The sequence below is a fragment of the Eulemur rufifrons genome, chromosome 20 (assembly GCF_041146395.1).
Source record: "Eulemur rufifrons isolate Redbay chromosome 20, OSU_ERuf_1, whole genome shotgun sequence".
Taxonomy (NCBI): domain Eukaryota; kingdom Metazoa; phylum Chordata; class Mammalia; order Primates; family Lemuridae; genus Eulemur; species Eulemur rufifrons.
Window position 1 is genome coordinate 4,959,471 of NC_091002.1, and position 24,552 is coordinate 4,984,022.

General features: G+C 55.7%; 1 protein-coding gene across 3 annotated transcripts in view; it reads left to right on the plus strand.

Moving 5' to 3' along the window:
• Positions 1-21,152, plus strand: part of PDE6B (phosphodiesterase 6B) — a 32,836-nt gene extending 11,684 nt beyond the window's left edge. The window contains exons 4-22 of one of the 3 annotated variants that reach the window (XM_069495498.1): positions 9,744-9,884; positions 9,970-10,044; positions 10,540-10,604; positions 11,461-11,527; positions 11,762-11,809; positions 12,675-12,824; positions 13,082-13,225; positions 13,585-13,650; positions 14,696-14,842; positions 15,717-15,824; positions 16,119-16,228; positions 16,477-16,564; positions 17,170-17,270; positions 17,489-17,596; positions 18,029-18,092; positions 18,375-18,449; positions 19,154-19,237; positions 19,944-20,094; positions 20,959-21,152. In XM_069495498.1, the coding sequence (XP_069351599.1) occupies positions 9,744-9,884; positions 9,970-10,044; positions 10,540-10,604; positions 11,461-11,527; positions 11,762-11,809; positions 12,675-12,824; positions 13,082-13,225; positions 13,585-13,650; positions 14,696-14,842; positions 15,717-15,824; positions 16,119-16,228; positions 16,477-16,564; positions 17,170-17,270; positions 17,489-17,596; positions 18,029-18,092; positions 18,375-18,449; positions 19,154-19,237; positions 19,944-20,094; positions 20,959-21,020 (1,854 nt within the window). In that variant the 3' untranslated portion in view covers positions 21,021-21,152. Of the gene's footprint in view, positions 1-9,743; positions 9,885-9,969; positions 10,045-10,539; positions 10,605-11,460; positions 11,528-11,761; positions 11,810-12,674; positions 12,825-13,081; positions 13,226-13,584; positions 13,651-14,695; positions 14,843-15,716; positions 15,825-16,118; positions 16,229-16,476; positions 16,565-17,169; positions 17,271-17,488; positions 17,597-18,028; positions 18,093-18,374; positions 18,450-19,153; positions 19,238-19,943; positions 20,095-20,958 lie in introns of those variants that run through there. The other 2 variants (XM_069495499.1, XM_069495501.1) reach the window with 2 other exon arrangements.
• The last annotated feature ends 3,400 nt before the right edge of the window (positions 21,153-24,552 follow it).

Consider the following 24,552-nt stretch of genomic DNA (forward strand, 5'->3'; position numbering starts at 1 on the left):
AGTCCACTACCACATGGTCGCTCTGATATGTGAATTCCCACGTCAACAGTGAGACACCCGGGAGCCATTGCCATCCGTTCACCTACTTGTTTAATTTCGGTGTGCATGTATCATAGAGTCAGAATTGCTAACCTACCCCCATGGAAAGTAACTTTATTAAGTAGAGTTCAGTGTTAATGAACAATTCCTTTTGCCTTCTTAGAGGTGCCACTCATTTCCAAAATCACTCAGGCCAACTCTTTCCCCAACCCCTTCAGTGAGGCCATCCCAGACATTTGTAACGCAGTAAGATTATCTTATCACAGTCTGCATCTTTCTTGGATCCCCCAACCTACTAAATGATTTTTGTACATACATTAAGATTCACTCTGTGCTGTAAAGTTCTATAGGTCTTGACAAATGCATAATGACATGCATCCCCCATCACAGATCATAAAGAACAGCACCAATGCCCTAAATCCCCTGTATCCCACCTGTTCAGCCCTCCTCACCCTCACCCAAACCCTGGCAACCACTGATCTTTCTACTGTGTCTACAGTTGTGCATTTTCCAGACAGTCATATGGTTGGAGTCACATAGTGTACAGCCTTTTCAGATTGACCCGTTTCACTTAGTAATATGCAGTTATGTTTCCTCCATGTGTTTTTGTGGCTTGCTCATTTGTTTCTTTTTATTGCCGAATAAGGTCCCATTGTAGGAATGTATCACAGTTTGTTTATCCCCTTACCTACTAAAAGACATCTTGGTAGCTTCCAGCTTGGGGAAATTATGAATAAAGCTGCTATAAATGTCCATGTGCAGGTTTTCGTGTGAACGTGTTTTTAGCTCGACTGGGTAAACGCCAAGGAGCACGGTTGCTGGGTTATGTGGCGTGACTATGTTCGACGCTATGAGAAACTGCCAAAGAGTGACTGTGCCATTTTGGTTCCCCCAGCGGTGAACGAGAGTTCCTGATGCGCTACCAGCATTTGCTGCTGTCAGCTATTTGAATTTTAGCCAGTCTAGTCGGTGTGCAGTGGTATTGCATTATTGCTCTGATTTACAGTCCCCGATGACAAATGCAGTTGAGCATCCTTTCATGTGCTTGTTTGATGTCTGTGCATCTTATTCTCTAAAGGGTGTCTTTTCAGATCTTTTGCCCTTTTTAAAATTTGTTTTTTTGTTTTCTTATTGTTTAGCTTAAAGAGTATTTTGTATATTTTCGATACAAGTCCTTTGTGTTTGTTTTGAGACCCACCTCATGTAAATTGGGGTTCTAGTGCCACAGTGGCTGGCAGCCCCACTCCAACAGGACATGAAGGGGGCTGGATGCTGTGTTCCCAGTGTGCCTGCCTTGGGGGACTTCACTTACCTGGCAGGTGGCCTGCTGCCTGGCTGTCCCACCCCCAAGACCAGGGGGCCCCTGCCTGGGGAGCTTGCTTACACTGGAGGGTGTCCCTGTGGCTCTCGGCTGACCCGTGTCCAGTTGTGCCTGCCTGAGAATCGCTGTGGTGCTGAGAGCCCGGCCTATGTCCCCACTGGCGTCCCAAGGGGAACTTGGCCTGAGGCAGCCCCTGGGTCTTCACGTGGAAGGTGCAATTTCAATACACCAGCACAGTAGGAAACAGGTTCCAAGATTTATTACCTGCAGATCCTGGCAGGGAGGGCACCATGAGATGAGAAGGCATCCTCCATCTGTCCCAGGTCACAGGGGCTGGAGTGAAGAGCCAGGCAGAGAGAGAGAGGTGGGACGGGGAGAGAGACTGCAAAATCGGGAGGCAACTAGCAGTGTACACAAGGGAATAGGGGTTTGGTCACTTTAAGTTCAAGGGCAAGTGCCTGAATAGTCCAGGGAGCCCAGTCTGCTAGACACAAGAGATGCCTCTAAATTTTTATCTCTGCAGCCAGCTCGGGCCATTAGGGTGTAGCATAGAACTGCAAACTCGCAAGGGTGACTGAGGACTGCTGGGGGTATGAGAAAGTTAAAGTCGTATTCACAGTGGATGCTGAGGCAACCTAAAATTGCAAAAATTCACTAGGGTGTTTTGCAAATATTTTCTCCTAGGGTATGGCTTATCTTTTTATTCTCGGAACGGTGCATTTTGCAAAACAGAAGTTTTAAATTTTAATGAAATTCAACTTATCATTTTTTTTCCTTCATGGATTATACTTAGTTTGTACTTAGATTGTACTAAACCCAAGGTCTCCTAGATTTTCTCTTATGTTATCTTCCAGAAGTTTTCTAGTTGTGTGTTTTCCATTAGGTGTACAATTCATTTTGTGAAAGGTGAAAGATCTCTATCTGGATTCATGTTTTTGCTTGTGGAAGTCCAATTGCTTGAGCACCCTTTGTTGAAAGACTATCTTTCCTCTACTGCATGACTCCTGCTCTTTTGTCAAAGGCCAGTTGACTATATCAGTGTGGGTCTATTTCTGGGCTCTCTGCTATGTTCCACTGATACACGTGTTTGTTTTTTCACTAATACCGTACTGTCTTGATCCCTGTAGCTTTCTAGTAAATCTTGAAGTTAGAAATGTCAGTTCTCCAACCTTGCTTTTCCTCTGCAGTATTGTGCTGGCTATTCTGGATTTGTTGCCTTTCTGTACGAAATTTAGAATCAGTTTGTCAATTTCCACAAAATACCATACTGGTATTTGAATTGGGACTATATTAAATCTGTAGATCAAGTCGGGAAGAATTGCCATCTCAAAAACAATGAGTGTGCCAATCCTAAGCATATAGAATCTCCTTCTTAGATCTTTGATTTTCTTTCATCAGTTTTATCATTTTTGTATATAGGTTCTATACGTATTTTATTAGATTCGTACATAAGTATTTCATTTATGATAACAATTCAAGTGATAATTGTGTTTTGAATGCCAGGTCTAGGAAAAGCCGTCGATTCTCAGTCTGTATTCTGATAACTTTAAAAGTAGTTGCAAACATTTCTGAGCCTTTGCCCTGTAAGGAGCTGCAGGGAGGCTCCAGGTTCCAGGTTCTCCCAGGGGTGAATGTGCCAGGGGCACCTGAGGCTCCCTGATCTCTGCAGAGAAGCAGGACACTGCTTCCTTTGGGGTGACATGGCAGATACAGCCCAGCGCAGGGCCACTGTCTGAGCCCAGAAGCACCAGAAGTTAGAGTGCACATGTCCAAGTGGGCCTCACACCCAGGCAGGAGGACCCAGCTGGCCGGCAGCCTCCAGGTGGTGGCCTCACAGCTAGGCAGGGCCTCTGCCCCAGGGGTCCGGCCCGCTCCCAGGTTGGCTCTCAGCAGCCCCCTTCTCTGCAGCCCCTTTTCTCCCAGGAGTGGGGAGAGCCTCATCCCACCGGGCCTCCTAACACAGCCCAAATCCAAATCAACCCGCAGACCCCAGCCACAGGCCATGGGCAGCAGGTCTGGATGCATCTTCTGGGGACCCTATATACTCGTTCCCCCCAGGGGTCTCACCAGGGCCATGCTCCCCCAGGATGGGTTAGTCCCTACCACTGACATCCTGGCCCCTCCCAGCTGCCACACCCTTCTGCCTTCTTGGTAGTGGCCCCTGGGTACTGTCTTGGGGGTCCCTGTCTTCCTATGCCCCTTGGCCCACGCCAGCTCAGCGATCAGGCCCACACTGTTAAAGCAGGTCTTGTCAATGCCTGGCCTTAGGGGCTCCCACCTCCCCACCACCACCCTGGCCTCCTCGGGCACCAGACTGCTGCTGCCCTAGGGTCCCCTTCCGGAGCCCCCAGACACCCCAAGGCTCCTTCTCAGCCTCTGTCACCAAGCCCCCACCCACCCCTGCCCTGCCTGCCCTTCTCCCCACACGCCCCTCCAGAAACTGGGGGGTAAGAGCGGCACTCGAGTCCCACCTGCACCCAGCAGGAGGCGAATTGCCCACACTGGGAAACACAGCCCACCTGGAGAGGCACGTTCCAGGCTGTCAGGCTGCGACCTCACAAGTGGGAGTTCAGAAGCTCATGTCTGCACTCGGCACTTCCGATTTTCCACCCGTCACCTAGTCCTAGGAAAAGGCTGTTTCTGAGGCCTTAAGCTCTGAACTGCGTTTTTAAGAAACCTAATTTGCACAAAGCACGGGCTGCCTCATAGCTCTTTTTGAAAAGAAACATCTGTAACGAGCAAAGCTTAGCTCCCACGGCCTGCCTGACACCTGGGCTTTCTGACCCTCTTCCTGGAGCCGCTGCAATGAAGGTGGTCCCCCCTCCTCCACCCTCAAAACCTCAGCAGTGACGCAGGCTCCTCACCTGCTGCCGTCTTGAGCACCCTGCCCAGCCGGCGCCTGCCAATGCCTTTCCGGGAAGCATCTCGCCCACTTCTGTCCAACCCAAGAGAAGCAACGAGGAAACCATAGGTTTGGCCCCAGGACGTTAGAATTTCTCTCTGACCTATCACACCGGTGGCCTGCTCAGGTCAGTGAGCGCTTCCTCCCGCTGCCCGGCCATCTGAGTGGCACCAAAAGCTGGATGAAGGCCCTGTTGGCACAGGACTGTGGCCTGCCCACCTCCAGGCTGGCCGTGTCTGGGTCCCGGTGGCTCCTTGTAAAGGTGGGAGGACTCGCGCCCACCCCAGGACAGGTGTGGGAAGGGGGTGGGGCCTTCACTGTCAGAAGGGCTCACACTTTTGCTACACGAGCAAATGGAAATGTGCAGAAGTCAGGAGGCCGGAAGGAGGGGCTGCCAGAGCCGGCGCCGGGGCAGTGCGAGGGGGCCTGGCTGGTGCAGCCATCTTCCATCACTGCAGCCCCCGGGGTGCTAGGCTCGGAGCTGGGGAACAAATGCTGTGACGTGGCAGTCGCCCCCCTCAAGGCCACGAGAGCACGGAAGATGGTGAACTGCAGTGGAATTATGAGACAGCAGTGGGTCTGGGTACTCATTACCTTTGTTTTCAACATAATGTTGTAATTTATAGATTTACATGATTTAATTTTAATGACAGCTATGTTTAACAACCAGCCATCAGAATTCCTGCAAATTCAACAACCAGCTCTCGGGCGCATGCAGCGAAGTGTGGCCTCGGCGCTGACACTGGGACACACTCTAGATTTAGAGGCCGTCACCGTGGGGCCAGTGCAGAAACGTCCCAGAAACAGGACCCTGTGGGTGGGGCTGTGGCAGGGAGATGGCCCAGTGTTGGGCCCTCGAGTGGCTGGGTCCCCAAGGGGCACCAGGTGTTGTCCTCCACTCCAGGGCCCAACAGGTGCTCAGCCCGGGGCAGTCGTGCTGACCACGGCCAGGAAGGCTCTTCCCCGGTGGATCCACGAGAGCCTCAGGCAGGGACGCTCCCCGCAGCGTGGCTGTCAGCCCAGGGCTCCCTGGGTTGGGGCAGAGACTTGGGGTCCTTCTCCCCTGTGCAGGGGCGGCCGGCCTTGCCTTCCTGTGGTACTGTCTGCCCCCTGTCCTGTAAGTAATGAGCACTTCCCATGCTCCCCTTCCACTTCTGTCCTCCGAACGCCCCTGGTCTCCAAGTCCACTGGGGCCAACTCCGTAACCCTGGGTTCACCTTGAAGCATTAACCAGAACTCGCCTAATCAATCCACGAAGGGCAAAACCACAGTTTTCAGGCCGACCAGAAGCCCAGGTCACTCAATCACCCAGTGCTTTGCTGACGTGGCATGTGGCAGCGCTGGGCATGCTGGGCTGGTGGGCGCAGGCCCAGGCCAGGAGGGGTCACAGCTCTCTGACGGGGGCACGAGGCTGGGTGATTGCAGGAGCGCACGTGTCCCTCGCCCCACCCTGTACTAACATTTGATTTCACTAGTTTCCATCACTTAAAGTGGAGGGATTTCACATAAGGGTCTGAGCTGCCAGCGTCTCTTCCCTGCTGGGCCCCGTCCCCCTCGGCCACTCCCTGAGGCAGGAGGCCTCCAGGTACCCGGCTCATGGCCTACTTCCCTCCCTCGGGCAATGAGCCACCACTGGATGCGTTAGGGGGCGCCCCTTGGTCTGGAGTTGGTGTCGGGGGCTGCCCAGGAAGAAGCTGGAGCTACCTGCCGCAGGCAAGGAGAAGGCTCTGGAAGGCCGAAGTGTGGGGCAAGGCCCCCTGCCCAGAACTGCCCAGACACCGTGAGTCCTGACAGTCGAGACAGAAGCAGCTCCAGCGCCCACAAACAGGCGGGTGGGAGGAGCAGACAGCAGAGAGTCACAGCCCGGGTGGCGAGGCAGGATGCTGCACACTGCGTGTGGCCCGCCACGTACTGAAGCTGCAAAGCGGGCTGGGGTCGGGGCAGGTGGGCTTTACTAGGGGCAAAGGGGACGCCCTAATCCCAATGTGGCAGTGCGTAAAAATCCATCCAGCTGCACCCCTGAGATGCCTGCACTCCAGCTGATTGCCGTGTGTGTACCAGACAACGCTGGGAAAGTTAAAAACACAAACAAGAAGGAAAGCACAGAGGCCTTGGGGTGGGGCCACCTGGAGTTAGACCACCTTGGATACGGTGCTTGGCTACGGGAAATGAGTGTGTTAGCAGCGGTGGTAGCTGGTGTGGGTCGGGGCAGGCGGTGACAGCAGATGTTCTGGCTGGGGCAGGGGATGGAGAAGGTGAGGTCTTTCCTGAGACACAAAGCCCTCTCCCCTCCTCACTTTGTCCCTCTACCTCGGGACAGGTCTTGGGGACCAACATGCTCAGATGACTCAGATGTGTAGCCCAGACTGTGTAGCACACAGGGAGATGAGAGAGACAAATCCGCAGACCCTCACTCAGGGCGGACTCTGAGAGCCTTGCTCTCACAGAAAGAGAGTAGAAGGGTGGTGACTGTAAGGTTTTTGGATGGTCGGCACCAGAAAAAGAAAGACGAGCAGAGTTGAAAGGGTTAAGTAAGGAGGTTTATTGGAGTGCTCCAGGGTGAGGGTAACGGATCCCAAGTGAGGTTCCGGCCCTGGGAGAAAGCAGAGCGCTCCAGGGACTCGGGAAGTCGGAAGTCGCAGTCGTCTGGGACTGAGGCAAGGGTATTTATATGCGGTGAGGGGCATAAGCGGAGGGGGCTTGCTTTTTAGGTGCTTGTTGAAGTGGATTATCAAGTTCTCAGTAAGCAGGGTGTCTCTAGGGTCGGGTAGACAGCGTGGGGGCTGGGTGTGCTGCCAGTCACAGGATGCGGCTGGGCTTGGTGAGGCCAGGTGTTTGTTCAAACAGAAAAGTGGAGCTGACTCACTGTTTAGGGCAGAGGGGTTTGCAGCAGGGGAGGGGGCTACACGCCCGCTACCAACCTAAGAGTGACCAAGGCTGGGGGAGCAGGAGGGTCTCCACCCGGAGGGCAGCTCTGCGTGGTGACCACTGTCCATGACGGGCAGTGGCCATGCGTCATGGGCTCCACTTCTGAGATTCAACCAACCACAGGTGGAAAATATTTGGAAAAAAATATAAAAATAGCAATACAATAATTTTAAAAATGCAAATTAGAGATCAGCCTGAGCAAGACTGGTGAGACCCCCATCTCTACAAAAAAATAGAAAAATTAGCCGGGTGTGGTGGCGCGTGACTGTAGTCCCAGCTACTAAGACAGGAGGGTCGCCGGAGGCAGGAGATGGAGGCTGCAGTGAGCTATGATGACACCACTGCACTCCAGCCCAAGCAATAGGTGAGATTCTGTCTAAAAAAAAAATGCAAATTTTACAAGATATAACAACTATTCATGTAGCACTTACATTGCAGCAGGTATAAGCACTCTGGAAGTGATTTAAAGTGCGTGGAAGGGGCCAAGCGTGGTGGCTCATGCCTGTAATCCTAGCTCTCTGGGAGGCCGAGATCGCTTGAGCTCAGGAGTTCGAGACCAGCCTGAGCAAGAGCGTAGACCCCGTCTCTACTGAAAAATAGAAAGAAATTAGCTGGACAACTAAAAATATTTATATAAAAAAATTAACTGGGCATGGTGGCGCATGCCTGTAGTCCCAGCTACTCGGGAGGCTGAAGCAGGAGGATCGCTTGAGCCCAGGAGTTTGAGGTTGCTGTGAGCTAGGCTGATGCCATGGTACTCTAGCCCAGGCAACAGAGTGAGACTCTGTCTCAAAAAATAAATAAATAGTAAAGTGCATGGGAGGTCATACGCAGACACACCATTTTATATCAGGGACTTGAGCATCCACAAATTTTGGTGTCCCTAGGGTCCTGGAGCCAATCCCCCAGGACATCGGGGATGACTGTGTTGTATACTTCAAAATTGCTAAAAGAGTAGCTTTTCTTTCTTTCTTTTTTTTTTTTTTTAAGACTAGTCACGTGCAGTAGTGAGGAGGGGGGAAAGTAGTAGAACAAGGAGTTCAACCTGTAACTGACCGTGAACAATCAAGTGAGATAACTCACTACCTTCGGACCAGCCTTAAGAGTAGATTTTCAACATTCTTGCCACAAAAAAAATAGGTGATAGATAAGTTAATTAGCTTTACTGAATCTTTCCACACTGTAAACACAGATCAAAACATCACACTGTACTCCATAAATACACACCTTTTTATCAAATAAAAGTAAATAAAATCATTGCAGAAAAAAGCTACAGATTCCCATGGCCTTGGGCAGCAGGAGAGACTGGCCATGGGCACCCTCCAAGCAGGAGCACCACACAGGAAAGTAGACGTGGCCACAGCACCTCCTCTGTGCTGCCTCCTACCTGCATGGTGGGCGTGGTGTGTGCCACGTGGATTTGGTGTCAGGTGGCTTTTGGATCTTTCTATCAGTTGCCTGTTGATGGTGTAGGAATTCGTGTTCCTTTCATTCTGGAGGTTGCTGGTGGCAGAATGCTGGGCAGGATGGAGGGAAGGCAGCGGAGGGTCGCTTTGGAGGCTGGGCACGCTAGCCAGGCAGTGAAGGGTGGGGCTGTACGGAGGCCCAGTGTGGGAGGGGGCAGGGCTGAGTGTTGGAGACACAGGGGGCCCTGGCAGTCCAGAGCCCAGCGTTGCAGGCCCCGAGTGTCCGAGGGTGGAGATGCCCAGCCAGGGTCTGCCGATGTGAAGATGAAGATGCAGGGAGTCTGGGCGTGTTGGGATTCATCCTGGCATTGATGTCTCCTGGGGGTGGAGAGAGGGAGCCAGAGGCCAAGTCATCACGCTCGGGTGGGGCGGCTGCAGCACCAGCGGGAGGGCAGGGCGCACCCAGGGAGGGGCTGCCTCCTGCGGGGAGGTCTAGGGGAAGTTGAGGCTCCAGGAGCCATCCCTGCCTGTGAGAGGAGGGGCTGGCCCCAGGCAGGCGGGAGACACCTGGCAACAGTGGGGCCTGTGTTGGGCGGGACTGAGGAAACAGAGAAGTGTGGCCCAGGCTGGGGGTGTGGGCCAAGGGGCTAGTCCGAGCCTGGCAGCAGCGCTGACCCACCACCAGGGGCCCATGGGGAGGGATGTTTGCTGTTCAGGCAGGGTCTGTCCAGGACCCCATGGGCATGCCACCAAATCATCACTCTCAGACTCTTTTTGCTGAAGCCGCAGAGAGCCTGAAGTCCAGAAAATAATGGATTCATATCCACAAGCCACAGCTTATCACAAGCTGTCACCCGACAGCCAGTCGGAGGAATCTCTGGCCAGGTCTTGGCGTTCAAAGCAATTGATTTCTACTCGAGCTACCCAAGCACGAGGCCAGCACTGGCCGTGAGTGGCAGGGATGCAGCCAAAGCCTGGAGGCCTCATTGTCCCACACATGCCCAGGTCCCCTGGGTCAGGAAGTAGGTTGTCGTGCGCTCAGAGGAAACCCTGGGGCACAGCGTTTGTCGCTCCCTCCCAGGTGTGGTCAGGCAGGTGTGGGCACGTAAGTGTGGCCACAGGCTCACAGGTGTGCCACCCCCTCCAGGTGCTGCTGTGGTCAGCCAACAAGGTGTTTGAGGAGCTGACAGACATCGAGAGGCAATTCCACAAGGCCTTCTACACCGTGCGGGCCTATCTGAACTGCGACCGATACTCGGTGGGCCTCCTGGACATGACCAAAGAGAAGGTGAGGCCGGGGGCTTTCAGGGGCCCTCCTGCCCACCAGGCTCGGTGCCTGCCCTGACCACCTCACTCTCTTCTCCTCTGCCCAGGAATTCTTTGATGTGTGGCCTGTGCTGATGGGAGAATCCCAGCCGTACTCAGGCCCACGCACGCCCGACGGCCGCGTAAGTCTTGGTGGCCGGCTAGGCCAGCTGCACACCGTGGCTCCCTGGCTCTGGCTCCAGGGTGGGAGAGGGTGGCCCCCAAACAAGGTTGCCAGCAAATGTTCTGCTTGCCCGGGCTCCTGGTGCCCCATCCACGATCATCATAACATCTCCCCATGCGGGAGCTTGTGAACATGCATGTGTGCACGTGTGCACATGTGTGCAGGAGTACAGGCCCAGTTTGAGCATGGGGTTATGTGGGACCCAGAGGGGGATGGGTCCAAATCAGAGTGCACGAAGCATGCCCCATGGGTACCAGCATGTGTGCCCATAATGTGCACGTGTGTGAGTGCATGTGTGTGTGCTTGTAAAACATGCATGGTGGATACATCTGTTGTGCACGTGTGTAATTACATGTGAGTGTGTGATCGTGTGTAACTGTGTGTTTGTGGGGAGCAGGGCACCTGGGATCCCTTGCGTGGCTGGGAGCCCCAGAACCAATGTGTGTGTTTCTAGGAAATCGTCTTCTACAAAGTCATTGACTACATCCTCCACGGCAAGGAAGACATCAAAGTCATTCCGTAAGTGCCAGGGCTTCACAATGGGCGTCCCCGCAGGAGGGACACCCTCAGCCCCAGGCGTGGCTTCAGGACCACAGTGGGGTCAGCACTGCCCGGCTGGCCTGGGCTGCTCCCTGCCCTGTGGGTGTCCTGGAGCAGGAGGCTGACTCGCTGTTCTGGGAGACAGTGGGGAGGGAGGAGTGAGCTGAGGCACTGGGGACCTCCAGAGTGGATGGCCAAGGTCCAGGTGCACCGGCCAGTGGCCCCATCGGCAGCAATTGAACTTGGAGGCCTTCAGGGTCTTGCCTTGGCTCATCTAGCCCCACCCAGACAAGTGGAGCCTCTAGCGGGGAGGCCTGGCATTGCACCCCCTGTGGGGCTGGGAGAGGAGGGGTGTCCAGTCCCGAGGTCAGGGCAGGACCCCAGCCTAGACAGACTGGGCAAAGTGGTCAGCCCCTCCAACTGTGCAGATGTGTGGCCGTGGGGCCATGACCCCACAAGCCTGTCAGGACCCCGGCCCTAGGCCCCAGACAGCACTGGGACCCAAGTGCCAGGCTGGAATGCAAGTCAGGGCCAGGACTGCAGGACAGGTGACTGTGTGAGTCCCAGGAGGCAGCTGCAGCCTTGGGGTCCCCAGGAGGGGGCGAGGGCTCCTGCAGAGTGAGGGCCCTGGCACGGCAGAGCACTGGGAGATGACGAAGCCCAGACATCGCCAAACCTCAGGCCCTGCTCAAGTGCTCGCCACCTCCATGGCTCCTGCTCCCACCTGGAGCCCAGAGGAAGGAACAAATGTCAGGGCTCACACACTGTGCCAGGTCTGCACGTGTGTGTCTGACAACCTGAGCGCTGGTCCTCTGACCCTCTGCTCTCCCCGCAGCACTCCACCGGCCGACCACTGGGCCCTGGCCAGCGGCCTTCCGACCTACGTGGCAGAAAGTGGCTTTGTGAGTCCCATGCTGTCTGGGCTGCGGCCCTGCTCTGGCCTGGTGCCTCCCCCTCCTCTCCCGCAGTCCCCCTCCCTGCCTGTCTCCCTGTGCCGCGGCCAGCCCTCAGCTGCTGCGCTTTGCCAGCTTCGAACTTCACCCCTTGCAAGTGAGACTGGGATGGAGAGTCCATTATAGAATCACATTATACCTTCAGCTGCTTGAGGCGAAGTCGTTTTTCTGATCCTTTTTCAGATTTGTAACATCATGAATGCCTCCGCTGATGAAATGTTCCAATTTCAGGTACCTGTCCATTCCTTGATAGAAACTGTATTTTACTTGGACAAGAAGATATTTTGGTGCAGAAATGATGAACTGAATTAGTTTTTGCAGCATAAACAACCTCGAAGTCTCAGTGACAATGAGAAGCACATGTTTCATGCTCATAGGTCTGCAGGTCAGCGGGGCTCAGAGGGTCTTGGCTGAGCTTCACTGAGCTCAGCTGCGTTCGGGTGATCTTTGCTGCACCCAGGTGATCCTGGCTGATCTTGGCTGGGCTCAGCTGGTCTTGGCTAATCTCGGCTGGTCTCAGTTGATGTGGGCCGGGCTCAGCTGGGCCAGGCAGGGCCCCATTGAGGGTTCGAGTCTACTACACATGCCTTCATCTGGCGCCACATGGCCGGCAAAGGCTCATTCCTGGGGGAGGAGGACAGTCAAACGAAATGGACTGGTGGAAACATGGTTTGCTGTTGGCGCACTGTCCACTTTCCACTGGCAAGGCCTAGTATCACGGGGACGGAAGATAGGATCAACTACACAATTTTCAGCACCCAATGCAAAATGAAAATATGTGGCCCCTTCTTGAGCAATTACTAAGAACTCTAAGAGCACCACAGCAGAGCATTCAACCAAGCACAGGACCCTCCTGAGAGGGAGCTCCTGTGGGACCGCGGCCCTCGCAGGCCTGGTGGGAAAATATCCTCCACCTCCTCTAGTGGGAAAACCACGACACAAAAACCATGGACATGAGTTCACACACAAGGAGGGAGTGGAGAGACAGGAGCAGTGACCCAATCCTCACAGTTGGAGGCAGAATAAAAGAGACTCACACTCCTGGGGGGCCAGGGCCAGTCTCAGGGGGTGCTCAGCTCTGGACGCCACCTTGCAGGAGGGAGCCCTGGACGACTCGGGCTGGGTCATCAAGAACGTGCTGTCCATGCCCATCGTCAACAAGAAGGAGGAGATCGTGGGGGTCGCAACGTTTTACAACAGGAAAGATGGGAAACCCTTTGACGAACAGGACGAAGTCCTCATGGAGGTAAACTCCTGTTACCAGATGCGGCTTTGGAGGTGACGTGTGTGGGACGCTGGCTGTGTGGGGCTTCACCATGCATCTGGACCCGGCCCAGCACAAGGCCAGGGAGAGTGGGGGCAGGAAGGGCTGGTGGGGCCTATTCCTGGAAGCAGAAGCTCCCTGGTGGCACCTGGGGGCCTGCTCAGGAGCTGCGGGGCACAGTGGACAGGAGGTGCGCCCCAGGTGTGCTGGGGTGGACGACGCTGCTCCCTCTCTCCCAGTCCCTGACTCAGTTCTTGGGCTGGTCGGTGATGAACACCGACACCTACGACAAGATGAACAAGCTGGAGAACCGCAAGGACATCGCGCAGGACATGGTTCTCTACCATGTGAAATGCGACAAGGACGAAATCCAGGCCATCCTGGTACTGCCCCTCCTGCAGCAGGGAGGTGGGCTCCCCGGGGCCAGGACACACCCTGGGGCCCACCCTGACTGCCCAGCCCAGGGTGCCCTCCCCGTGCCCCAGTCTCCTCAGCTTCCTGGTCCGTCCTGGGAGATTCCATCAGTCATACATGTGGGTGGCTTAGAACAGGGCCCAGAACACGGGAGCGCACAGGAACGTGAGCTGCCACACACACATTACCATTATCTCTGGAACCAGAGACCACCTGGGCCTTGGCAAGGGAAAAGCTGCCCGTTAGTACGCAGACGTCACTCCGTCCTACACACGAGGGCAGAGGTGACGCTGTGGCTGCCTCAGGACACATCTTTCCTCTCTGTTAGCCAACCAGGGAGCGCCTGGGGAAGGAGCCTGCTGACTGCGATGAGGACGAGCTAGGGTCAATCTTGGTGAGGGTCCCGCTCCCACCCCTCACAGGGAGACTGGCCACCCCTGAGGTGGGAGGGGACAGTTCTCCTTTCTCTGAGCTCAGAGGTGCTTGGCACACACAGCGTCATCTTGTGGTGTTGGCTGCTGTCTGCGTGTGCATTCACATGTGTGTACATGCCTCGTGTGTGTGTCCACATCATCCTGGCTTTCAGTCTCACCCAGCGTGTCTCTGAGTGTGTTTGTCCGACTGACAACGTAACTCAACGTCTGCACTGCTGTGTGTACCTCCGTGTCCACCTGTTGCTTCTGTGCTTTCCCAGAACCACCTGTGCTTAGTTTCTGTGGGCATGGCTTGAACTACATGTCCATGCATGTCATCCCTGCTACAGGCATGGCCAGGAGCCCACAACACCCAGTGTGTGTGTGTGTGTGTGTGTGTGCATGTGTGTGTGCACATGGTGCCTGTGAATGTGTGCTTATGCGTCTCCCAGAGACCATCACTTGGTACCTTGGCAGTGACACGGTGTCTCCAGCACCCTGCGCCTGCCTGTACGATTTAGCCAGAGTCATTCATGGGCCGTCAGTCCTCCATAAGAGGCCTTTGAGCGAGTGAATGAGCTTGGCAGGTTCTGAAAGTCACTCATCTGTATTACTGTGCGGCTGTGTGCATGTGTCTACATGATGTGAGTCTGCACACATGTGCCTGTGTATCCATGGGTATGCCTGTGTGTTCACAGGTGTGGTTGTGTATCCACATGTGTCTGCATCTCTTTTTAGGTACATCCCTTTGTGTTTGCTTGTTTGTCTCCCCACCATTACTCTGTCTACCTAGCTGGGCACAGTCCTCACTGTTAGGCCACAGAGTGGGAGGAGAGGGGAGGATGGCCTGAACTGGCAGGGATGTGAGGATCCTGGGCTCCAGGCTGGAGCAACTGGGAGGACAGATGCCAGCAGAGATGCCCAGGCATCTGCAGCTGGACAGGGGCTTCAGAGAAGAGAAAGGTGGAAGAACAAGTGAGGGCTGCCATGGGCCTGCCTCCCTGAACCCAAGGTCTCTCCCCACAGAAGGAAGAGCTGCCGGGACCCAGCAAGTTTGACATCTATGAGTTCCACTTCTCTGACCTGGAGTGCACAGAACTGGAGTTGGTCAAATGTGGCATCCAGATGTACTACGAGCTGGGCGTGGTCCGCAAGTTCCAGATCCCCCAGGAGGTGGGTGACGTGACAGAGGGACATAGGCGGGGTCCTAAATTCCCCAGGATTTGGGGATGGGGATGTGGTAGGGGGTTCTGGATCCCCCAGGCAGGAGGTGAGGGGGTCGTGTTGGGGTCCCCAGGGTCCCACATGAAGTTTGGGGGGCAGACATGTTCATCATAGAACAGGTAAAATACGTGCAGCAAGTATGCCTAAAATAAACAATGAGATGGAGGAGTGCATGGTTAGATGAACAGACAGATGAATGAGTGGATGGAAGGAAGGAAGGAAAAGTGGATGGGTGGGCAGGCGGATAGATAGATGGAATGGACGGATGGATGGTGGATGGATGAATGGGTTAGTGGATGGGTGGATGAATGGATGAGTAGATGAGTAAGTGATTGGTTATATGGATGTATGGGTGATGGATGGGTGAGAGGGTGAATTGATGAATGAATGGATGGGTGGATGGATGGATGGAGAGATGAGTGGGTGGATGAGTGGATGGTTAGACAGATGGGTGATGGATGGGTGAGTGGGTGATTAGATGTATAGGTGATGGATGGGTGAGAGGGTGAATTGATGAATGAATGGATGGGTGAATGGATAGAATGATGAATGGAAGGAAGGATGTATTGGTGGATGGACTGCTGGGTGGGTGATGGGATTCTGTCCTGCCCAGCTCCACCTCACAGGTGCCTGACATGGCACTCCCCACCACGAAGGCCAAAAAGGGCCAGTGGTAAACGGGGTGGGGGGCAGGGAAGGTCATGGGGGCCTAGGAGACAGGGCATGGGGATGATGGACTCAAAGCATGGGACTCAAAGCACATGAGGCTTTGGTGGGACTTCCACCTGGTGCCAGGGCCCATGTGTCCTCTCGGCTCCCTCAGGTCCTGGTGCGGTTCCTGTTCTCTATCAGCAAAGGGTACCGGAGAATCACCTACCACAACTGGCGCCATGGCTTCAACGTGGCCCAGACGATGTTCACGTTGCTCATGGTGCGTGGCCGTTACTTCAGAAGGGTCTCCCTGTCAGGCCTCCTGAATGACCAGGGTTGTGCAGCCCCTCCTGGTGCCACGGTAGTGCCCCACGTGCCCCGAGAGCAAGAGACAGGCCCTTCAAGGGAAGAGGGATTGGAGGAGGCCAACACCCGCCGACTGTACACGCCAGCCTGGCCACAGGCGGAGGGCACCCGGGGGGAGGGGAGAAGACTCAGGCCCAGCACCCCAACCCCCACCCCTGCCCCCCACTGGAGCCAGGGCACATGGGCATGGGAGGTCCTGTCTCCACAGACGGGCAAGCTGAAGAGCTACTACACGGACCTGGAGGCCTTCGCCATGGTGACAGCCGGTCTGTGCCATGACATCGACCACCGTGGCACCAACAACCTGTACCAGATGAAGTAGGCTCCGCGCTGGGGCACGCGGGCGGCACGTGAACTAGCGATAGATCACCTCCACACCCTTGGCATGAATCTGAGCACCCCAGTAGCTGTGATGCAGAAAGTGGGGCCTGCTATAGGAGCTGCAGTCCCTGGGGACCAAGGGGTGCCCCCACCCCAGCAGGGCACCCAGCATTGGCCCCTCACCCCCACCACCTCTCCGATGTTCTTCTAACCATTCATTTCTTTTTTAATGAAATCTGTAACAGGTCCCAGAATCCCTTAGCCAAGCTCCATGGCTCTTCAATTTTGGAACGGCACCACCTGGAGTTTGGGAAGTTCCTGCTCTCAGAGGAGGTTTGCATCTTGCTCTTGGGTACCATGCGGCTGTGTCCTGAAGAGCCAGTGTTTGGAGCCGGTGTTCTGACCTGGGGCTGAAGCTAGAGGGGGTGGGCCCAGCTCTGGCAGCAGGAGAACACCAGTGGGCTGTGTGAGGAGCCCCAGGGCTAGAGCCGAGTTTGGAAACATCCCCATCATGGGGTGGGGTGGGGTCCGAGGAGGCAGGGGTCCGGGACTGCCTGGTGGGGGGCAGAGGCCTCAATGGGGTGGCCGGATTTTGAGAAAGGGGTGGCTGAGCAGGGTGGTTCCCAAGGAACCAGGACACCACCCACCCCTCCCTCCCCACCCCGGGCTGTGGTCTGTGCGGCCACCTGGGTCCAGAGTGATGACCCAAGGTAGAAGCTGCTGGGAGAGGGGTGGACACCCCGAGGGAGGTGCTGGCAGGGCCGTCCTGGCTGCAGAGGAACAGGATCGACCTGAAAAGGGCCCAAGGGCCCGGGCTGGAAAGGACAGACAGGCCACCCAGGAGTGGGAGGGGCTGGGTCTTGGTGGCCTGAGATGACTGTTGGGGACCCCGATGGCCCTGGGAACAGCCCTGCAACTGACCAAGCGGCCTCTTGCAGAGCTTGAACATCTACCAGAACCTGAACCGGCGTCAGCACGAGCACGTGATCCACCTCATGGACATCGCCATCATCGCAACAGACCTGGCGCTCTATTTCAAGTGGGCACCCTTCCCGAGGGCGTAGGGGCCAGAATAGGGAGCCTCTAGGGGGCGGGCGGGGGAGTCCGGGGCTGAGGCTCAGGCAGCACAGCCAGGGAAGGGGCCCGATCCTGGTGCAGAGGGGCCTGGATTCCAGCCTCCAGCCTCTCCTGCAGGGGAGCGGGGAGGGTGCCCTCCACTTGCTCCCATCTGCGCCCTCCCTTGTTCTTTGGGTTCAGGAAAAGGACGATGTTCCAGAAGATTGTGGATGAGTCCAAGAACTATGAGGACAAGAAGAGCTGGGTGGAGTACCTGTCCCTGGAGACAACGCGGAAGGAGATTGTCATGTGAGTGTCAGGGCTCAGCCCCTGCAGAGCACGAGCCCCACCCGCCCGTCAGCTGTTTGATCCTGAGACCCTTTCCCCAGACAAGCTAGAAGACCCCAGCCCCCAGATCTCTGGCACTAGAACAGCACATCTCTCAGTAGCCTACTGATGCCTTGAAACAAACACCCCACCCTATTCGCTCCCCATTTTCAGGGGAGAAAGTGCAGGACTTCAGGGGCAGACAGGCCATCTTGGTTTGGGGCCTTCAGCTATCATTCACTTTATTTCCTGAGCTTCCATTTCTTCATCTACTTCACCAAAAAAATGTTGATTTGGAGCTAAGGTCTGCCCAGGCTTGTCTCAGGCTTGTCTTACATATAAGAAAATATATAAAACTACCTGCACTCAGAAGGTGTCCAGTGAATACTGGTGACTGGGTCTGTCTGTCTGCAGGGCCATGATGATGACAGCCTGTGACCTGTCTGCCATCACCAAGCCCTGGGAAGTCCAGAGCAAGGTTAGTGCTCACACAGGCCACACTGACCCGGAATTAACGCCTCCTCAGAGCCTTGAGGGGCTACATCGGGGGCAGCCCAGGCGGGGGCTTACAAGTAACACTGAGGGCTGCCTCCAGGCCTGGCCGGGGAGGCAACATGGGAATTGCCCCCCTGCCCCTGTGCGCAAGAGCGGCCCAAAGCCCTGAGTGGTGGGACCCCAGAGTCTGGGGCAGAGAAGATGAGGCCCAGAGCCTTCCGACCAGCGCAGAGCCCACTGATGACTGCCTTTGTGTGCCCTCCAGGTCGCTCTTCTGGTGGCCGCTGAGTTCTGGGAACAAGGTGACTTGGAAAGGACAGTCTTGGATCAGCAGCCCATTGTGAGTGCTGCTTCCAGAACCTCCCACCCCAACAAGGAGATTAGACCCTATCATGGTCCTCAGGAGCTTCTGGCCTGGCTCAGTGGCAGCCGGGACTCCGGGGCTTCTGGGGTCCTGAGTCTTAATCTCACTTTGTGAGGCCGTGCAACATGAGTTTAGGGGCTCAGGACCTGGGTAAAGCTATGGAAAAAGCAGGGCTGGGGTGATGCCCGAGCAGAGATGAGAGTCATCGAAACTGGAAGAGCCAGGGCCCCTCTGTGGGTCCAGGTGGCTCTGCCGGTAAGCCCAGCTGGACCAAGCTCTGCTCCAGGCAGGCCCCTGGCAGGGCATGCAGGGCCCACGCCACGGTGAGCTGGACCACGCCGGGGTCTTCAAGTCAGCAACGCAGCTCAGGAGACAACGCCAGCACCGTGGGCAAGGGCTGCTGCCCACCGGGGCTCCAAGGCTGGACTGACTAGAGCCAACAAGGGATGTGCAGAGAAGCCACCACCGACAGCTGGCCACGGGGGTCATCTTGGCTTTTAGCTTCCAAGGGCCAGTGTCTGTCAGGCAGGATTGGCTGCCTGGGCCAGTCTCTGTCTCCAACCTTGGGCTCTGCTCTTTTTGTGTCTCTGGGAGCGAATTGATCAGAGCTGTGGAGTTGGGGGCTAGGCGAGGTCCCCAGGGGCTGAGGGGCTTGTGACCCTCCTCTGCTTCCCCTACAGCCTATGATGGACAGGAACAAGGCAGCCGAGCTCCCCAAGCTGCAGGTTGGCTTCATCGACTTCGTGTGCACATTCGTGTACAAGGTGCGTGGCACGGAGGTGTTCCATGTTGGTCTGCCATATGGCCCCACAAGGACACAGAGCAGGAGCTGGGGGGACATACTGAGGCAGGGGTCCAACTGCAGAGCCCCCTGTGTGATGTCCCATGACACCCTGGCCCCACAAGAGCTGCATCTCTCTGGGTGTGCTCTGTGGTGACAGCCCCACACTGTGAGGACGTTAGCTGGTTTTCCGTGAAGTTGTCCCTGACTGGGCTGTGCCCCTCTGGGGGAAGGTGGGACCAGAACATTTGATCCAGAAGTGGCCACAAGTCACAGCCCCTACACAGGGCACCACCCCCCATTGCCTTCCCCAACTCCATCCGCACCGTGTCCACGTGTGCTCGTTGACGTGTGCTTGTGTGTGAGAGACGGAAGAGGGCCGCAGGGCCTGCCCGTGCACCCGTGTTCTTCCGCCCGCGTTCACCACCCCTCCCTCCATCCTGCCCCTCGGCCCCTGCAGGCGGCATTTTCTACTCTGTTCTTGGATCTCCTCCCTGCCAACACTGTCCGCATCGTGAGCGTTCACACCCTAAAGCCCCACGTTCTAACATCGGGAACACAAACCCTGAGCCCTTGTCCCTTTTTAGGGCTTTGCCTCTTGGTGGCTCTCCCTCCTGCCTGCTGGTCCCCACGGGCGAGCGAGGCAGGGTGGTGAGGACGGGAAGGGAAAGCAACTTCTTTCCCTCCAGGAGTTTTCCCGTTTCCACGAAGAGATTTTGCCCATGTTTGAACGGCTGCAGAACAACAGGAAGGAGTGGAAGGCGCTGGCCGACGAGTACGAGGCCAAAGTGAAGGCCCTGGAGGAGAAGAAGAAGGAGGAGGAGCAGCCCACCAAGAAAGGTCTAGCACCGGTGGACCTCCCGGGTGGCATGTGAAGAGGCAGAGAATCACAGGACAGACAGATTTCAGACAGCCCTGTCGCTGGCCCACTCAGGTTCCCACTGCAGGAGCCGTGGTGGGGAGGCCCCATCCCACGGAAAGGGCATGCCGCCTCCACCGGGTTAACAGACCCAGAGTGAAGGATTTCCTCGCGCTCCTGGCCAGGGAACTCACGTTTCTCCTAAGGATGCACCTGTGTTCTTTCCTCTACAACAGGAAAGCCCACTGACCTCTTAACAGCTCACTTCTCCCACCATGCAGTAACTCAGAAAGCTACCCTCCTCCCATGCCACCCTCAGAAACAAAACAAACCTAAAACCAAAAAAAAAAAAAACAAAAAACAAAAAAAAAAAACCACACCAGAAAATAGGCAAGGTATGATTTTAAAAAGTCCTATACGGTGTCCAGAGCACTTACCTCCTCATCCTACATTATGGGAACGGGACTCAGTTGTCAACTAACAAGTCAGTGTACCCCCAAATTAGAACCCCAGTGACATCGTGGCCGTGGTGTGGCCTGTGCTTGACCACCTAGCTCTGGGGTTTTGCTTATTATTCCTTGCAATCCTACACTATCGACAGAACACCGTAAACAAGGCGGCCAGGGCTGTGGGAGGCCAGGACTGAGTAATCCCGGCACAGTGTCAACAGGGCTAACGCACTAAGGCAGGCTCAGCCCCGGCTAATCGGCTTGCTCTGATCACAGACCCAGGCTCTGTCCTTTCTCCTACAGGGGCTAGCAGAGGACACGGGGAGGAGAGGGGAAGACACTGGGCTGGTGCAGCCAGTGCACGGTTCTCACTCTCAGTCTTGTTCTCTCTTGCAGTGGGCACAGAAATTTGCAATGGTGGCCCAGCACCCAAGTCTTCAACCTGCTGCATCCTGTGAGCACCAGTCCCGTGGGGACCCGACGGCTCCCACACTCCACTCATACACTAGGACTCAGGCCCTGCCTGTGGCAGTTCGGTACAAGAGGTTAGGAAGCCCAAGAAAATGACTGAAGATAACTTTGGATATTTTGGGGGTTTGTTAAGGTTTGTGTTTTTATAAAGCCAACTATGAATGATTTACAGTGTAGGCTACATTACTCATCCATTTTTTTGATATGTAGTAGTTACCACCAGGAGAGCTCTGAAAAGGTCTGTGAACTGTGTCTAAAATCACTGAGTGGAACATTCACAACTGCACGTGTATATATGTGTACATAGGTAGACAGATAGGTTCAGAGATGCTGTTTCCCATCTGGTTTAGGAAAAAACACAAGACCAGAGATTTAAAATAAAGAGAAAACAACATGCCCACTTTTTATGTGGTGGAATTACAGCAGAGAACAATTGTATTTGACCCGTTGGGAAATTCTGCCAGAAAGGTCATGGCCACCAGCAGAGCAGCCATCCGACTGGAGCAGTCTGAGCAGAAACGATCTGTACCAAGCGCCACGTGGAGTGCTCCCTTCCTCACAGGGAGGTTGGGGTGGGCCTCGATGGCAGCACCTGGCGATGGGCCCAGGTTCTCCTTCTAGCAGCAGCTTTCCTTACAGCAGCAACCATGCGCCCCAGCGACTTAATACTGGTAAGCCTAGAGTGAAGGGCAGAGGCAGGAGGCCCAATGGGACATCACAGGACTCACATTTGAAATGGGTATTGTTCGGTAGCAATTAAAGATTTTCAACTCGTGATGAGAGCTCCTGACACTGAGCAGGGGCGGCCCACTGGAAGGAAGAGCCAGTTTAATTTTCATCTCACTGGTCAGTGACCCCTGGTAACAAGAGCCTGTGACTGGGGGCTCCTAGGGGTTCTCAGAAGGACCCAACAGCAGACAGCCCCTCTGGATACCACCCCACCGAGCTCGGGAGGCACATGTCACCTCCCTCACTCAAACTTCACCCTAACCAAGCACAAGGCTTTAAAACACTTGTAGGGCTTCTCATTTTCTCTTCCCATAGGCAAACGAACTCATTTTAAAAAAAGAACTGGGGCTCAAAGCCTAGAAATTTGCTCAAGGCATATAGCTGGGAAGTATTCATAGCAGCATCACCTTTTCCATTCCAAACCACCAGACCAAGGGGCTGACAGGCTCACAGCCAGCAGGCGCTGGAAGGCCAGGTAACACAGGCCCAGCCTCTCTGAACAGCTCAAGCAGCACTTGGCCTCATCCACAGGAGGCCACATCCCTGGATTTCAGTCTTAAGTCTGACCTGGCCACCTCCTGTGATCAAAGGGAGGATCTGTGAGGAGGGAGCAGAGGGCCAAAGCCCACCCAGGGGTCTGGCCTGCTAGATGCCCCACACAGAACAAGCAATGGGTTTCTGCACTTCTTACTGTTTGTGCGATACATTTTGGGTCTGTGACTGGTAATGCCAATTAGTTCTTTTGAAACCCTCTCCCCATCCTCCACCCCAAACAAACTGCGAAGACAGAATACAACTGCCGAATTTGAGTCCAGTAAATTAAGACAACTGACGCCAGTAGATGAGAGGGAGCCAGAGAATCACACAACATAGGAAGCTTTATTCATCCACTGCTGCTCTGGAGAAAAGCAGGCTGGCACAGACTTCTCACTTTAATATGCTGTCCTCTTGGGCTGAAAGTTAGAAAGAAAGTACACACATTATTACACTCTTAGGCAGCTGGAAAGGACTTCAGATTTCCAGGCGTTAAATGATCCAATATCTAACTCTAGCAGAACTCAGCCATGCCCTACTTAAACTGTCCTTGTTTGTCTCCTTAACCCTGCACACCTGGACCTGCCTCTGCTGAGGCCATCAGGGGGAAAGTGTGTTCATCTCATGGCCTCTAAGTGGGGGTAAAGTGGCTTCACATGGGCAGCGTGGCCTGGGCCTCAACAAAGACTATCACCAAGACCCGTTCCGCCCCCTCCTCCACAAAGGAGAACCCAAGCACTCTTCTTCACACTGGGCCACTGCTAGACAAAAGGAGAGGCAGCCCCACCCTCAAATAGAGGGCTCACTTGGAGATCAGCTATTTTTCCTGAAAACTTGGGAGGGGACAATCAAGAACCAGTGACACAAGTACCTTCTGCCAGTTCTCTGGCAATCCGATTCAGCTCATCCTGCTTCTTTTTTTCCTCTGCTGCTATCCTCCTCTCCTCTTCTGCCCGGGGTTTTAGGTAACCTGTTGGGAGGGTGTTCAATTCACTGAAAACGCGGCATAAAAGGAACTGAGTCCACAGGTCAAGGTGTCTTCAGCGATGCTGTGAACCAGATACACCTGCTGTCTACTCTCCTTTACCTCAATGCAGACCAAGGCCTGATCCTGATCCCAAAAAGAGCTCAATCCAGAAGCTACAGGGTCCCTGCAGCCCACCCCTCACGCACTTGCTCCCTAGGTCCTCTGCCAACCCTCGGAGGTCCACTTGCCTCCCGTCAGATCTCAGCACTCCAACACCCGCTCGGTACCAGCTTTCATCAAGAACCAGGCGCCCGGGCCTCAGGAGCCTGCACTGTCGGTAAGCCGATCTCAAGTCAACCCTACGTCTGCGCTGTGGCTGCGCCCGGGGGGCCAAGTCCGCTAGCGCCTCTGCAGGTCTAGGATGGAGGATGTGTCCTGCAGCCTCGCACCCGCCCCTGTCCCCTTTCTGCGCTGGGATTTACTAAACGGCACTGGGAGTCCCACAGGGAAGCCGAGCAGCCCCCGGCCCTGGCCCCACCGTCACTTACTGTAGCGTGTGGCTCCGTAGGCCACGCCGAGAAACAGGGCAGAGTAGCGGCCGAACTGCAGGAGAGAGCAGTGGGAGAGGGCAGTCAGCGCGGCCGGGGACGCTGGGCGGGAGGACCGGGGCGGGGGCGCGGGGCGCGGGGCAGGGGCCGGGATTCGCGGGGCGGGTGTTGCGGGACGGGCGGGGCAGGACGCGAGGGCTCTGAGCACCGGGCGGCGGCCATGAAGCCTGGTTCACCTTGATGAGCGGAGAGACCTGCACCGGCGGCACCATCTTGGCCCTGATCTTCGCACCGGAAGCACAACTCAAGGGTTGAAGAGGACGCCCCAAGGGCCGGGAAAGCCGGGAAGCAAATGCGCTCCGGAGGGGCGCACGCGCCGTGGCAGCCAAAGCGCTCCGGCGGCGCCCCCTGGTAGCTGGAGGGTGACGGTGCGCCACGTTCGGTGGATTACGTCACATGCGCGCACGCGCACAAGAGCCGGGCGTGCGGTCGCGAGCGGCTGCGCACGCGCTGTGGCCTTGTGCTGCAGAGTCTTGAGCCGGGCGGCGTGGGTGGGCTTCTTTCCCAGGGAGGGCTCGGGCGTGGGTCCAGTCAAGTCGGCTCTACCCTCCTGCCTGGGAGAATACCCTCCAAGCCCTGGAGCTCTCAGGTAGAGGGTGGCTCCGGGCCGGCCCCCAGGTTCGTCCCAGCCCCTGGGCACGCAGCCTCCGAGGGCAGTGCTGGGCCGGGAGCCAGGTCCCT